Below are 17,439 nucleotides of genomic sequence, written 5' to 3' on the forward strand. Positions count from 1 at the left end.
GTAGAGGGGCGTTGTGCAGAGGGGCGTAGTGCAGAGGGGCGTAGTGTAGAGGGGCGTAGTGTAGAGGGGCGTAGTGTAGAGGGGCGTAGTGTAGAGGGGTGTAGTGTAGAGGGGCGTAGTGTAGAGGGGCGCAGTGTAGAGGGGCGTAGTGCAGACAGGCGCAGTGTAGAGGGGCGCAGTGTAGAGGGCGTAGTGTAGAGGGGCGTAGTGTACAGGGGCGTAGTGTAGAGGGGCGTAATGTAGAGGGGCGTTGTGCAGACAGGCGCAGTGTAGAGGGGCGCAGTGTAGAGGGGCGTAGTGCAGAGGGGCGTAGTGCAACGGATGTAGTGCAAACGGGCGTTGTACAGGAAGGCTTAATGCAAGGGGTGTTGTGCAGATAGGCATTGTACAGGCAGGCATAGTTTAAGGGTGTTGTGCAGATAGGCATTGTACAAGCAGGCATAGTGCAAGGGGTGTTGTGCAGAGAGGCATTGTACAGGCAGGCATAGTGCAAGGGTGTTGTGCAGATAGGCATCGTACAGGCAGGCATAGTGCAAGGGTTGTTGTGCAGATAGGCATTGTAGAGGCAGGCATAGTGCAAGGTGTGTTGTGCAGAGAGGCATTGTACAGGCAGGCATAGTGCAAGGGGTGTTGTGCAGAGAGGCATTGTACAGGCAGGCTTAGTGCAAGGTGTGTTGTGCAGATAGGCATTGTACAGGCAGGCGTAGTGCAAGGGGTGTTGTGCAGAGAGGCATTGTGCAGGCAGGCATAGTGCAAGGGCTGTTGTGTAGAGAGGCATTGTAGAGGCAGGCGTAGTGCAAGGTGTGTTGTGCAGAGGGGCATTGTACAGGCAGGCGTAGTGCAAGGGGTGTTGAGAAAACAGGCGTAGTGCAAACATATGCATAGTGCAGACGCGCGTAGTGCAGATGGGGTTAGTGCAGGCAGGTGTAGTGCAGACAGTTGTAGTGCAGGCAGGTGTAGTGCAGGTAGGTGTAGTGCAGGCAGGTGTAGTGCAGGCAGGTGTAGTGCAGGCAGGTGAAGTGCAGGCAGGTGTAGTGCAGGCAGGTGTAGTGCAGGCAGGTGAAGTGCAGATGGGGTTAGTGCAGGCAGGGTTAGTGCAGACAGTTGAAGTGCAGGCAGGTGTAGTGCAGGTAGGTGTAGTGCAGGCAGGTGTAGTGCAGGCAGGTGTAGTGCAGGCAGGTGTAGTGCAGGCAGGTGAAGTGCAGATGGGGTTAGTGCAGGCAGGGTTAGTGCAGGCAGGTGTAGTGCAGGCAGTTTTCTTATCGAGTGTCGTCGATATAACCAGGATTAAATCTGATTTATTACGTCATCACGTTCACTTGCTTCCCAACTCCTTCACATAGAAACCTCTTGGAGATTTAGAATTGATTGATGGAAAAGGCGGATTGGGTGATCAGGCTTTATTGCATGTCATCGTACCCCGACGGCGTGGAACGTTGTTCGCGTTACCAATCACTGGATTGTCTAGCCCAGACTAGATCATTTACAGGTCGCCGTATATAGCTGGATTATTGCTGGTTGCGGCGGCAAACAATATCCACACACAGAGGGCATACAAGCTGTGCTAACAGTGAAAAATACAGAAAGGTCTTAAAATACAAGCCTTCGTCTTGAAAGCAACCAACGTTGAAAGATGAAATCAGAAAAGACGTTCATGAATAGAAGTCGGTTCATTGTGATGCCAACAACATATATTCCCTACAGTGGTGTATACCAGTATGTTAGACGCACAGCGATATTTAGCAACTATTGATTGCTGATCGATAAGGTAACTATCATAACCCTCGAGCATCGCCAACATGTCATACAATATCGGCAGAGCTATAGGTCGTTGTTTCTATACATCATGAGTCCACTAGTCATGTTCATATGTATAACAGAGCGATTGATGTGAAATCTATAATTATCAACATTACGAAAACATGCACATAAGAGTGTGTTTGAATACAAACAAAGGGACGGGTTTCCCTAAGGGTCTTCATAAAGAAATATGGCAGGCTTTGGCTCGTCGGCTTCCTTGCCTAGGATCTAAGAATCAGTCATTGCACATATACACGTCTGGATATAACAATTCATCTGAGATTTATTAAATATCTCAGATATCATGGATCGTCATTCATCAGATCCATCAATACGAGAGAGGTAATCTCATTGCCTGCTTCTTCGTAGTCTATAACATATGTACAAACAAGGTTATCCAGAGCCAGCAAATGGTTGCGTTAAGCCTTTGCTCAATGTAGTGATAAATTCAAATGGGAATTTGAGATAAGGGAATTATTACATGTATTGTCATTTAGATTTCATTGAAATGATATGCTGCATATTACTGTACAAACAAATATTCTCTAAGGAATCCCAAAAAGATGAATTATTTACGAATTCATCGCATGTTAAAATTAACTTTGTTGTTCTTTCTTTTCTTCTACTCGGTTTTTTATGGTGACAGCACCAGCACAAAGCAGCCATATTCAGTGTCGACCGTGTTTATGCGACACCTCCAGATATATATTTCTGTACTGTACTTATGAAACCGGTCCTGGAAAGAAAGAATATCTCGCATAAAGGATACGAGGATGGCAATATGGATCAATCGTCCTTCACCAGCAATAGAAATAATTCCCTCATATGGTGTACACGTATATAGAGTAATTATTGTTGCCAATAATGTATATCAGTCTGACCGTAATGTTATGCAAATAATATACGGCCTATAGTTATACATCAGTTTGAATGAGTTTCGTGTGACCGTGTTTATGACTTAAGCTGATTAATACCGATGATATGGCCAACACTAGATAACACCAAACCAATGTATGTAGGCACGGGTGGCCATGTTGTCCTATGGTCTAATGACTGAACTCGTTGTGTTCAGAGTCCGAATGCAAGATTCACATACTTGATGAAATAGTGAGTGAGTATGGTTTTACGCCTCTTTTAGCAATTTTCCAGCAATATCAACATCACCAGAAATAGACTTCACAAATTGTACCCATTTTGGAAATCGAACCCGGGTCTTCGGTGTGACGAGCGGACGCTTTAACCACTAGGCTACCCCACCCCCACTTGATGTAATAACATGCAATGAGTGTCCACAGAGTGTTGTAGATGTGATTCAGCTTGTGGTGCTGTGTTGCAGGTATGAACATCTTCCTGGCCTTCTTCGTGCTGCTTCTCCTGTTGGCTGACTACACCCCAAGGGCCGCAGCATCCATACCCCTTATAGGTGAGTCAATCCCTTTACATCCACAGGTACCATTGACAATTATCTCCTACAGACTCCATGGAAGTCCTTTGTCCGCAGCCTGACCATATAGCACCAGTTGTTGATCTCAGAATAGATACGAAAAAGGTTTTTGCTTTAGGTGCCAATGGGCATCTTCCCTTGGGAAAACACACGAGCCAGGTCAAAGAGACTGTTATTTTTTAAGCCTTCTGCTGATGCTGATCGGAGACCCCCACAGTTATGGCGTGTGCTTTACTTATTTGAGTAAATATGTACATAAAATATCGACATAAAGGTGCGTATGTCAATTAAGCCTTCGAAACTGAAAAGGCGCTCGTGTCTGGCTTCCGTGATTCGCCCACCTTGTGCAGCTTCCTGAAGCAACATGGTAAATTAATAGGCCGTTCTTCTGACAGCATGGCTGAGTGCAGTTTAACTCAATGCATTGTTAATGGGGGTCCTTTGTGCAGTTGCTTGGACACGTTTATATTCATTAAGTACCGTGGTCACGAGAGGCCAACACCTAAAACTACTCCTTTTATCCCGAGCTGCGTGTTGTCCCAGAGGTGCGGAACTTATTGTAGCCATAGGCGGTTGACTGCAAGCAAAACTAACGCCCATCAGTTTTTGTTTAGTCGTGCACAACCACACCGTTTAATTAGTCATAATTCATATCTAAATATGAAATGAAAACTTGTTCTTCGTTAGTTGACTACAATATATGGAGGAAACCTTGATGAAACTCGATGGTGATCGATGAATAAGGGTGTGGGTGACGATGGCCTAGTGTGGCAATTCTTGACTATGCCTTCTTCGTAGATTAGTGTGTGTGTGTGTGTGTGTGTGTGTGTGTGTGTGTGTGTGTGTGTGTGTGTGTGTGTGTGTGTGTGTGTGTGTGTGTGTGTGTGTGTGTGTGTGTGTGTGTGTGTGTACATGAGGGTTTCGCAGGTTAATGCGTGGTGTCTGCAGACGGTGTTGTGTAGGTGTGTGTGTGTGCACATGAGGGTTTCGCAGGTTAATGGGCGGTGTCTGCAGAGCGTGTGTGCGAGTGTGAGTGAAACCATGAGGCTGGCGCCGGTTAATGCGTGGTGTCTGTGGGGCGTGTGTTGTGTGTATGTACACATGAGGCTAGCACAGGTTAATGCGTGGTGTCTGTGGGGCGTGTGTTGTGTGTATGTACACATGCGGCTAGCGCAGGTTAATGCGTGGTGTCTGTGGGGCGTGTGTTGTGTGTATGTACACATGAGGCTAGCGCCGGTTAATGCGTGGTGTCTGTGGGGCGTGTGTTGTGTGTATGTACACATGATGCTAGTGCCGGTTAATGCGTGGTGTCTGTGGGGCGTGTGTTGTGTGTATGTACACATGAAGCTAGCACAGGTTAATGCGTGGTGTCTGTGGGGCGTGTGTTGTACAATGTGTGTGTGTACACATGAGGCTAGCGCCGGTTAATGCGTGGTGTCTGTGGGACGTGTGTTGTGTGTATGTACACATGAGGCTAGCGCCGGTTAATGCGTGGTGTCTGTGGGACGTGTGTTGTGTGTATGTACACATGAGGCTAGCGCCGGTTAATGCGTGGTGTCTGTGGGGCGTGTGTTGTGTGTATGTACACATGAGGCTAGCACAGGTTAATGCGTGGTGTCTGTGGGGCATGTGTTGTACAATGTGTGTATGTACACATGAGGCTAGCACAGGTTAATGCGTGGTGTCTGTGGGGCGTGTGTTGTGTGTATGTACACATGAGGCTAGCACAGGTTAATGCGTGGTGTCTGTGGGGCATGTGTTGTGTGTATGTACACATGCATGTGTTGTACAATGTGTGTCTGTGTACATGTGTTGTACAATGTGTGTATGTACACATGAGGGTAGCGCAGGTTAATGACTACAGAGTGTAAGTAAGCACAGTGCGAGATACGTATAGTATCGTGAATACTTGATGGTGCTTTCTTAACAGGTGCTTATGATATAGTCGCACAAAAGAATTTGCATTTAGGAGTGACTCCTTATTATCAATGAAAATATTTGCCCGTTTTTGAAATATGAGTAATATGTACATGTTTTACGCGAAGTCTTGAGTGTTGTGTGTAGATATCTGTGTACGTCAGGAACTGTTGCATGTATGTAAAAGGTAATTCGTGGGCGTTCAGGATGACGTCAGACAAAAGTCCTCATCTTCTGCGACATAGACTGATACATCCTTCCCTTTGATGTTTGGCTCAATCTGCCGTGTCGTTTCTACCTAGACTCTCTACTGGGGCAGTTCCCCTGGGTCTACAGTCATATATTATTCATGATTCGGATAACACAAAACAATATGTTCTTTCAACAATAAGACCATGCAGATATAAATATAGTACCATAGATATGACCCAAAAGGATATTACTTTGTCTTGTCTTGTGATAGAGTGATATGAAATGGGTTTTAGTATATGCGTGTTTGTGTGCGTGTGCGTGCATGTGCGTGCATGTGTGTCCGTATATCTGTGTGTCTCTGTATTGTGTGTGTATAGTACTAGTCATGTGGGTTACAACGGTGTATCAATAAAAATGTCGATAGAGATCATGATTTTATTACCTATAACAATTGACATAGTAATACGTGTATACGATGCGCTACATACATGTATGCGTTCGCTGTGCACATATTTGTCCCTTTGGCGTAACATGATTGTTGGTCATGAAAATGAATACCTGATTTGGGAACATTCCCCTTCAAGTTGACTTCCTCAAGTCGCAAACATTTTCGCCCTGCGCTACGTCGTACTTTCCTTCCAGATTAAGCAGACTCGCAATAAAATTGAAACGCTGTTAAAAAATCTGTTAAATCCTACTCTCTCCCTTACACATTTCATATGTGTTAGTGTGTATCTGTAACCATTTTGAATCTAGATACCGAATACGTCAACTTTAGTGAATGCATTCTAAATGTCAGCGAAGACGTGCGTGTGCTTTATCCAACTAAAGAATTACACATACGATTGTCATGGGTGATAGGGCACATTCAGATATTTAACTAAGGTTCATACTTGATAAATGTTTCTTATGGCGTTCGTTTGTTCTCTTACACACTCTGTGTCCTTTGATGAGGCAATCCACAACAGAATTCCTATAGCAAGGTCTTTTATTTACAAAGACTAATTTATTTGTGCGATTCTCCGCTAACAGGTCACAACGGATGCATCACACACAAAAACACACAAACGCACGCACGCACGCACGCACGCGCGCACACACACACACACCACTACCACCTCTGTAATTCAGTTAAAACCTGATTTATGACCACGGAAGCGGCGTTTGTCAACACCGGTGTGAACTGCGTTTCTTTTCTATTGCCCCTGGAATAGGTAGATAATCGAGACTGGTTGACGTAGTATATTTCCTTGAACCAGATTAATTCGCATGGTCGAAGGCAGCTATGAAGTCCTATTGTCACTGAATGCCGACCAGGAATTCCAGGAAAGCGTTACTGTGTCATTCTGGTCCATCTATTTACATCGTGTTGTTATCCTTTGACCATTACCTTTATAACGTTCTTGTTATCCCTTTATCATTATATTCATACTGTAATGTAAACAAGGTACAGAGCCTCGTGACGCTCTGATGTTACATGTAAGCATCAAGAATGAACGTCTCCCACTTACGACAGTGTCTTTGTAAGTATGCATCTCCATCAAATGCAGCATTGAAAGAATTTTACAAAAGAATACAACATTTCCACTGAGAAATCATATCTGGAGATAGGAAAGTAAACAGTGTGTCGTCTTCACATCTACACGATCTCATCCACTGCCGCAATACTCTTCGCTGCCATTATCAGGTTGGGAATTGGCGTCTGCAATACCCAGGAATACGTCTGACAGGACATCAGAGGTCGTGTCATTTGTAAAAGTCATTCGGTCTTTGTGATTTGTTATCTCTCACATATTTTACATTATATTGAGTTTCTATGTCTCCAGAACGATTTACTATTCTGGCAGGTTATTAGGCCTCATGTCAACTTCAAAAGTCATTTAGTCTTTTTGATTTATTATCTTTTGTTTAATATTATGTTCAATGTCCTCGTCTCCAAAAACTCCTCGAAAATAGTGTTTGTGTATTTTATTCAAGGATTAGTTTCGTAGAATTCCTTGTGATTCACCTTGACGCTATGTATAGCTGCTGGAACATGTGTTGTTTTTTCTCTCTGCGGAATATATTACTACCTTGCTAAAATGTGTTTAAACTTCATGTACACGATAGAAAGGATATATTGCAATGTTGTTTCAAATACAATTGACAACTTACTGTGGGGAAGCTTACGAGGAAATATTTAATTATGCAAATCAAGATATAAAATAATTGATATTTCCCCGTCTTTCTCTTTTACCGAAAATATTTTGCATAATATAGTTAAACTTTATTGTTTTAATCTTCCTTCATGTGAACCGTATTGCCTTCACACATTCCTCAAGAGATATCTGAGTATTCAGCATGGCAAAATTATAGGTGACATTGTGCTTGTGACGGGAATATTCACTTTCCTCCTCGAGATGTTGCAAAGTATGTACAGTGCCTAAATCCAATGGTTATACCTCGATGAGGTGACGTGCGTGTGCCTGTGCCTGTGTGTGTGCCTCTCTGTGTGTGTGTGTGTGTGTGTGTGTGTGTGTTGTATTAAGATAAGGATGTGTTTTGTGAAGAAAAGACTGTGTTGTATAAAGATAAGGATGTGTTTTGTGACGATATGACTGTGTTGTGTCAAGATGAGTCTGTGTTTTGTAAAGATAAGACTGTTGTATTAAGATGAGGATGAGTTTAGGACGATCCAGCTGTGTTTTATGTAGATGAGCATGTTTGGGGTATTGCAGCGTATGTAGGGCAAGAATTATTCCTTGTGAAACTAGTGTTAATGGTGGACAGGGAGGTATATCATGTATGTAGATTGGAAGCAGCTCGGCCACGTACTACGTCTGGGAGAGATACTGACACAGATAGCTAATCTGACCTGACCAATGCCAGCCAAGAAATAAAACGACAGCGCTGAACTAACGGGAGTGGTACGAGGCGCGTGCTGAAGCCCCCCAGGGACCCCCTCACGCGCTGTATATTTCCATATTGATCATATAGCATGGCAAAGACGTAGAAGGAATTAAGTTAGACAATTGCTGGAATTACATTCGCCACATCCATCTATAAAATAGTCATAACTAATTTCAAATTGAATCCATAATGAAGTCAGTATTACTTCACTGTAGGAACAATCACCTCATTGGCTATCCGTGAATAAAGTAATCGTACACGGTTATTACCGAGCTATCGAGTTCCAGTTCTTTTGTTGCACGCATAATGGCCCTTGATTATTGAAAGTAAATCATATTAGAAGCTCTTGGTTCAATACTGATGAATGCACCATAAGTAAACAGTCCAACACCCGTGGCTGTAATCAGTTGTCATTATAAAACTCAATAATATCCAGTGTAATCGTGGGAGTTCACTCATGAAGAGACCCAGGTCGTTGACGCTATAGAGTACGTGCAGCCTGCTATGATGAAGCAATATCCTGATGAACATGTATTAGTAATTGAAAGACACGACCTGAAAAGAGAGCAAAAACCATATGTTCCAAGCTGCAGAACGCTTAATTTGATTAGACTGTGTCCCCTGTGGCATCACTTCGTGCGTTCTGAAAATGCCAACTGTAAGACTGTGGAACTGCTGGTGTCAACAGAAGCCGATGTTGACGAGATATATCGAAGCACTAATATCAGTTGACGCTTAATGATGACAAGATATCAGAAATAACTGATACCGGTAGACGGTCAATAATGACATACTATCCGGTTACCATATACCTATGAAGAATATGGACCATTTTGCACATACAATACTGGCTGTCGGCATGTGTCTACATTGACCATCCGGGCCGAAAATCAGCCATATCAGTCGTCTTTCCGGCTACTAAACTGGTACGGAATGAATACACGAAAACGCTCGTAACTTCAATAAACGGAGCCAAGTGTTACGTCCCTTGCTGAGGTATGTGATAAAAAGGTTATATGACAGTTTCCCTTTCGCTAGTCATATCAGCCCTCGACTACGATATCAGCCCGAGAGCCGATATGACTGGCTAAAGGAAATCTGACAAAATAACCTCTTAATATGTATCAGTAGACGGTCCAAATGACGAGATATCAGGAAGAAATATTATAAGTTGATCATCAATAACGATCAAAAAATATTAGTATGAGTATACGATCCATAATGGCAAGAAACCAAGGAAATCATATTAGTAAATGGTCAAGGTTGACAAGAGTCCAGGAGAAATGGATGTCAGTAGATGGCCAGTGATAATAAAGATATCAGGGAATATTAAGTCTAGGTAGACAGTGAAGATTACCAAAACACCAAGTAGTGTTTGTGTGAGTAGATATGAATTAGTTTCACACGATGGCTTCGACAGACCATCAGAGCGATACAATGAATGGATAACACACGTGTTATGAGATGAACAGCTACAGTGCTTGCTCTTTGTTATCATCATTGATCTATAGGCTCTCGAGGACACAATAACACAAAGTAATATTACCATCTTCTGTGACACATTGTTTTGTTGAATCAATGTACGTCAGTGACTATATATGGCACATATGTCTACGAAACAGAAGAAATCAATACTGAAGCAACATCGTTGGTTTCATTGACATTTGATAGACTTTAGAAGTGATTCATAAGAGAACAGATTCTGTTTTTGCTGCTCAAAGCGCTGCCAGCACACTTTCATGCATAGACAAGTGCTGGGAGGCTGAGTTGTAAAATGGAAACAGTCTTGTATCAAAGATGTCAAATGATGGCGCTGATTGTTCTTCTCGGGACGATTGGGAGAGTATCCCCTTTCTTTGCAACAATTACTTCAAAAGGTCTACACGGAGTCTCTTCGAAGTTTGGTTCGTTCGTTCGTTCGAGCTAGCAAGACTAGACAATGAAATGAACACAAAATAGTGGTAAACAATGAAATGTACATGCAAACTACTCCGCAGAATAGTTATGATGTCAATGAAGGTTATATATAGCTTTAAGACAACACCGTTTCTTAGACATAATGGCGTTTTTCTACACTGTCCACACACATGAAAGCTCATCCAAAGGAGATTAATCATAGTGTATAAACATAACTTTACGATTATTGACGAACTATTCTGAACGTTGCTTGTGTGAAGTAAACACGATGATTCCGTTACACATGCTACAATGGCTTCTGTGGATCCGACTTATAGCTACGCAATATTTATGACGTATCATTTTGAAGTTCTGTGAACTGGAATTAATAAACTGTAACAACTTAACTCTAACCGAATTTGCTTTGTGTGAGGTTTGGGTTGCTTTTATGGTCAGATAGGTGACTTAGATATGCTCATGCCACTTAAATATGGTACGTGACAATGCTCATGAAAACACGCCATCGTATTATGGAGGTTGTGCGAATCAAGTACACTTTGTATTATTTTAACAATAATCCTTCGTAAAGAATTAACATGTTAGTATTTATCATACTTTGAATATATCATTAACTGAAGTGTGTGCATCAGCATTGTTTATGAGATTTCCTTCAACGATAACAAACGATAGACGTGTCTCCGTTACCCTTGAAAATATTCATGGCAGTGTCTAAGTCATTTTGGTGCACATTGTTTTGATTGTCTGCTCTGTCACGTGATTAGAGCACACCGATTTGCGGTAGGAATACTGAGTGGCATCAGGCAAATAACAAACTCCACTCTTTTATGGGTGGGTGTAAGTGTCATGTGCTACCGGTAAGGTAGGACAAGCGATGTCCACAGTTTGCACGAACACTTTGTGTCTTCAGTTTCATTTGCACCCAGTGGAAATTGTTTTGGCAGATAATCGAGACTGGCTATTTTCTGGCGTTGACGTTTTTGTATTACCGGTATATCAGTGGTATCACAGCATGTCAGGTTTATACGAGTCAAATGGGGACGCAGGTGTTGGTAGGAGAAACAAGTCGAGGATGATAATCAGGTTAATCGGGTGTTCGAACCACTGATATCAAAATGCTGGCACGATTAGGTATTGGACTTCAACATTGCATAGTAAATTGTGGCGCGTAGGACGAGTGGTCACCTTTGTTACACGAGTGTTTGCCTTTAGAGATTTTAAATGATATACACGATGACCAAATTTAATCAAAATAATTTATGATGACAAATACTGTTAGTGAACTAGGTGACGATATTACATGTATGTGACGCATCGAGATAACAGCGGATAGCCTTCATACATTAATATTGCACCATGGAATGCAACCTGGGTCTTCGGCGTGACGAGCACCCGCTATAACCACAAGGCTACGCCACTGCCCAAAATTAAACAGAAAATATGTTCGGTGGTATTAGTATATGAATGTCAAATTGTTAACCTCGAGATTATACCCCAAGCCTTACAATCATGAGATTTCACTGGAAGATGTTCCAGAGATGCCTCTCTTGGTTTTCTGAAAGGATGGCCATGTATCGCTTATCGTTTGGGGATGCAAACGAAATAGTAGTAAATGCGTAACAGTATGTATTTCTTTGTATGCTGTCTATCGATTCTGCCGATATGCATGCGTGTCATCGATGTCTTTTCTGTTGCTTTTTGGCATGTCATCGATCTTTGACCATCGGACAGAAAATTGCGATGCATCATGAGACCATAAACCTACAAAGAATCAACCGTTATATCTTCATGTTTTACAGGAGCATACTTCTGTCTGAGCATGGTGATGATCACGTTGTCGACAGTGCTGGCCTGCGTCATCGCCAACATGTTTTTCCGGGGTGTTCGGATCAACAGGGCTCCTCGGTGGCTTCGTTCGGTAAGTGACTGAGTGACATCATGAATGAGTGGGTGAGATGTGGTGCCGATATTAACAACAGTCCAGTATCATTATGGCTGTAGACACCACACATGGGATCTCCAAAATTTTACAATTCGTGGAACCGAACAATTTTTGTTTACGTGAAAAACACATTAACCTCTATGTGTCCTGACCATCGCCTGTTTTAGCTACAAACACTCTGGTGTAGCCCATGCGTACATGTTCTTTTTCATTACTTAAAAATTTTCTCGCCAAAGTGTGATGATATTTCTGCTCTTGAGAATGCCTATTTTTACCTTCGGTTGAATGTGTTTTCTAATTTGATAAAGAATACAGATGAACGTAGTAAAAAAGCATAAGCGAATTTATTTTTTTCTTTCCTTTCATTTCGTCCATATTTCTACAGATCATGAATATGACCGAGATATCACATTTGTACCACCCAAAATATGGCATAAGAAAGATGGTGAGACGAAATGGTGATTAATCGCACATTCTGGAACATTTCACTTATATACCATCCCCAAGAAGCAGAAGATATTCAAACATAGAAGAACATAGAATTATAAACAGGGATCGAGTGATGGTAATAGACTAACTGAGAGAAGGAAGGACAAGGTGTAACATGACAATCAGGAGAACATGCTAGAGGTGCTTTGTGTGGTGCAAACAACCAGGACGGAAGACAAATGTGTGTTGTAGAAATGAAACTTGGAGATAACTTTATCAATAATATTCAAATATTCGTCGATACAGCGAGGTATGGTGGGAAACAGTCTCCCAGGGACGGCTTCTGGGAATCTTTCTCGACCCAGTTTAGCCTTTGGCGTTTACCTACATGGCTCTCAAACATGTCTGACACGTCCTGGTGGTGGTGGTGGTGGAAGGGGGTGGGGTCAGCGCAATGGGTGGTCGTTCCTTACTGTTGATCTTCCGGTGTTGGAGGTAGTCAGCCAGGATAAGTGCAGTGAAGTTCGTTATTGTCCTGAAAAAGTACCATAATAACTTTCCAGCATGGCGCACAAATTGCAAACCATCTGTTGGGGTCAGTATTTTGTCTCCTCCATAAAACCGTTGAGTGACTTTTTTACTGACAATGTGCAGTGGCGGCTTGACTGTCATAGTGACTCCACAGTGAATTCATTACAAACCCATCCCCAAACCAGTCGTGTTGACTTTCGTTGACGCTCGCATGCCGTCCGTTATGATGCTTCCGGACAGGTCAACGCTATCCAGAGTGAATCTAAAAGCGTTACCAGAGACCACCGGCGATTCTCACAGTTTACCCGCTATAAAAGTTGTTGGTACCTGGCTAGAATGTGTCGATTTGCTAAAGTTGCTTCAACACGTAGTCGCCGAGCATTCAGGTCAGATTCATCCTCGGAGGCAGTGTCGACGGTCTTGCGTGAGTGAGTTTGATTGGCTGTTTGAGGTAACTTTTCTGGTTTCAGATAAATCGATCCTGAACTTGTGTTGTTGACCAAGAGCGCCCACTGCGGGGTCTGTGATCAACGGTGTATCTGTGCAGGAGCGTGTACCAAAGTATACTAATCGCAGACTGAGACACATTAAACTTATAGGCTACCTCTTGCTGGGATTTATAAGTTTAAAGCATGCCAGTAGCATTATCAAAAATGTCATAAGTTAAAATGAAGCCAGATTAGGGAGATAGCTTGTTACTGTCGATAATCGAATCTACAATACCAATGAACAATACCATGTGTTAAAGTCGAAATGATGGTGTGCATGTTCCACGTACAACATTTGGAGTGTTTGGGGGCGTTAGAATTGGCTGTGATACCGTTCTATCTTTGGCAGTCATTTGATGTCGATCTTTTTTCGACGGCGATCGTAGATATTTGTCTTTACGTTGACTCTTTACTGAGAGTATGTGATGGACAGTCCTTACTTCGTAACGTCATTGACAAGCGTCAGGTAGGGTATCAATAAGGACGGTGTGTTGTCATCTTTTCATTGGGTAAGTGATGGCAAGTAAGTGTGAAAGAGTCTGATTGTCTTGCCACTTACATCTGAGTCCAGGTTGTCTTTGCAATGCCTCAATCATGAATGTATTTAACGCTGTTTTCCACCTGTTGTTTCAGTTTATAATCGACGGCGTGGCGCGGCTGATGAACGTTCGCCATACCTTCCAAGAGTCTCCCCGAGATTGTACAACACCCAAAAAGACCTGGTCATCGTTTGTGGATAATCAGACTGACCAATCGGATCCGGAGTTAGCCTTTGCTCGAGTAAACCTTCTGGACACGGGAGGAGACTCCCGTTCAGATATCTATGGTGGAGATGGGTCTTCGCTTGGGGCGTCTCCTGCCCGCCAGATGGCGCGACAACCGTGCCCGATTTTGGAGCAGGTCAGCGGAATACGTGAACACATGGACAAGACGCGAGACGAGAAGAAAACCAAGGACACAACTGACAGCAATGTGCGCGAGTGGAGAGTCATTGCATGTGTGGTGGACAGATTGTTTTTTATCTTCTACGTTATTGTCAATGCCATCGGACTTATTGCAATTATACTGAGAGGTGTATTTGTTTGAGAGATAAGACAACGATTGAGATCTGGTTTTGTGAATACTACCAGTCGCACCAATTGCTTCCTGATGGTTGTATATGAGATATAACACAAGGTGATAATGTGATACCAGTGTCATCAGATTTATCGGTCGTATTTCTGAGTGGTGTTTTTGCTACAGTTAAGGCGATATATGACTTCATGAAATCATCGACCGAGTCGAGACTTCTGAAGGGTTGCTTGAGATGGAGGACACACTTGAACTGGACATGCCTGCTAATACCTGTGTTGTACAATTTGCTACAGCTGTGTGGTAGTAGCAACATTATGCAAAGTCACATCCATCTACATGTGCTATCTGTCCCCATACCCACCAGCATCATGCCGATATATCTACATGTATCTACCTTCATCAAGGTGTCTCTCACCATCAGCAATATCCACACAGCATCTCTCAATGCAGAAAAGTGCATCCGACCGAAGACAGCTGATGGTGTTATGCTTACAACACTTCCAGCTAGCAACCGTCTGATATAAGACACAGCGAAAAAAGTACTTACCTCAGAGTCTTTCCATTCATGAAAAAATGCTTTACGAAGATGACTTTTTAGGCCATCAGCAGCATGTCAAATCTCTCTGCTTGTCTCGAAATACGAACATGTTTCAACTGTCCACGGTATTCGAGTTAATGAAGTTTCACTGTACTTCTTTAACTTTCTGTAATTATCCTGGAATAATGCCAAACATCGATCATCAGCGTGTACTATATTTATCTGTGAATATTTGAGGCAAATCACTAACATATCCCCGCTGTATATACACCGAGCAACAGCTGTTTACTCCGTAGAAAAAATTGAATTGATTTAAGTCTGAGTAAAGATTTAGTAATTATGTTTGCCAAGTGTGATCATGGTGTAATGATATAATTTAATATTGATAAATCATCCTGTCCCTTTGATAGGTTCCAAAGTCCCCTGTAGAACGTCTGGCCAGTGTGGACACGGGCACCTGTTTGCTCCAACCCCTTTTCCCACATGTGTATACCATGTGCTACCCAGCATTCGTTTTGTTTACCCTTCTGTGCCCCAATATGACTTTTAAGTGAACAAGTGTATATTGTCCGATAGACCTTATCAAGATTTTGGTGTTTCAAATAGATGTGAAGATGATTCCCCCACATTTCATTCATGGAATTCTGTTTATGAAATGTACCAACATGTATGACCTAAAATATAGATGGAATGTTACATATTATCGTATTCGTCTTGACTTAATTCATATGCATCCTCAAAAATGTTCGAAGTTTGCTATTTGTAGTTACAGTATAGTACGGTTATAACGAATTCGTCGTAACTGTAGTCCCTTATATGCTTTTCGACTGAATACACAATAAGTCAGCATGTGGTCGGAACAAAAAGAACCAAAACAGCAATTTAGTTATAGTCGTGTTCGCTATGACCGTCTTTCACTGTATCTACAATTTGACAAACCGTCTCGCCACCTTGTGTACTGCTGCGATATCCGTGACGAGCACATTGCTTTGTTTTGCATTAATAGCGAAAGGAAAGAGGGAGTCTTGTGTCACAGATCTGCCTTTGTAATACCAATAATGTCTGTTTAATACTGTATTTTGTGACATATTCAGTATTATCTGGATATTTGCAGGTCATATTTGACAAAGTGTGCTGAAACATAAATACGCATAAACAAACATCTTTTGATGTCATCTTTGTTCCTGATTTCACAGAAACGACGTTTTGGTGATTGTGTTGCTTCTTCTGCTGGTATGTTGTTGTTTTGTTTGTTGAAATTGTAATTTATAGCTGAATGTTTGACACAAATGTCTGGAATTACTGATAGTGGCATACAATGGTAATAACGCATTACTCCTGTTACACATCTTTCTCATATTTTAAGGGAACATTTACCAGCATTACTGCCACAGATAGTGACGCAGAGAGTGACGTCATTCTGTCACTACAAGTAAGAACGACATGCACGCCAACTGCAGCATCAATTGTTAGGTAATGTAACAAAGGGTTTACAGTCATTGCAGTATAGAACTGTTAAGACAGTAACTAAGATCTTAGTAAAGCGTCTATAATCTGGTAACTTCCGAGGTCACCAGAAATGAGCTTCACTCATGAGATTACGTGGAAATACCAACACTCGGTAACAATGTACAGGAAACATTGTCATAAAGCAGAAGAGTTCCAGTGCTCTCTGAATCGTTATAATGAGGTAAAGTACATCATTAAATACATTTTGAATTTGACACTTCGGTTCGGCATTGCATTACCCAGATATCGAAACACCTCTGCACACATAGTTTTGTCTAATCATTGCCAGAAATCAATGCTTATCAAAGTCAGCGTCTTTATAGGTTTTGCGCTACGCGTGAGTCAAGCCTGAATTACGCTGACTCATAGTATGTCTATTTATAGACATGACGTTGGAGAGAGGAGAGATGAAAGGAAGAGCAGTATCACAACAAAGATCAGTATGATGATTGAGGAAGTATATCTGGAGTTATCACAAATTATGTTATGTCATAGTTCAAATTTATGTCCTATTGCATAACGTGTGACAGGGTGGCTGTTAACATTACAAAATCTTTCATTCATTTTATTTTAAATGAATGATACTACTAGGTTTTTGTAAGTTCTATCTCATTGTAACTTGCCATTCTAACGTAGGCTCAGTTTCAGTGCTGCTAGCATTTACATAGACATTTCAAAATCACTAATAAGAGCATATAAATAAATACCTTGTTCTATGTCCGTGCTATCAACCTACCTGTTCTGTCTCCCGGTGGCCTGGACTATACATAGA

At 42.1% G+C, this 17,439-nt stretch overlaps 1 protein-coding gene across 1 annotated transcript in view; it reads left to right on the forward strand.

Annotated features, from left to right (window-relative positions):
- The window catches only part of LOC124290240 (neuronal acetylcholine receptor subunit alpha-2-like), a 54,274-nt gene extending 37,941 nt beyond the window's left edge, over positions 1-16,333 (forward strand). Inside the window, exons 5-7 of the mRNA XM_046726954.1 lie at positions 3,137-3,223; positions 11,956-12,074; positions 14,180-16,333. Of these exons, the coding sequence (XP_046582910.1) occupies positions 3,137-3,223; positions 11,956-12,074; positions 14,180-14,632 (659 nt within the window). The 3' untranslated portion in view covers positions 14,633-16,333. The remainder of the gene's footprint in view (positions 1-3,136; positions 3,224-11,955; positions 12,075-14,179) is intronic.
- Positions 16,334-17,439: the final 1,106 nt, after the last annotated feature.

Source organism: Haliotis rubra, unplaced genomic scaffold, assembly GCF_003918875.1.
Source record: "Haliotis rubra isolate DU_JTF1 unplaced genomic scaffold, ASM391887v1 Scf46, whole genome shotgun sequence".
NCBI classification, from domain to species: Eukaryota; Metazoa; Mollusca; class Gastropoda; order Lepetellida; family Haliotidae; genus Haliotis; species Haliotis rubra.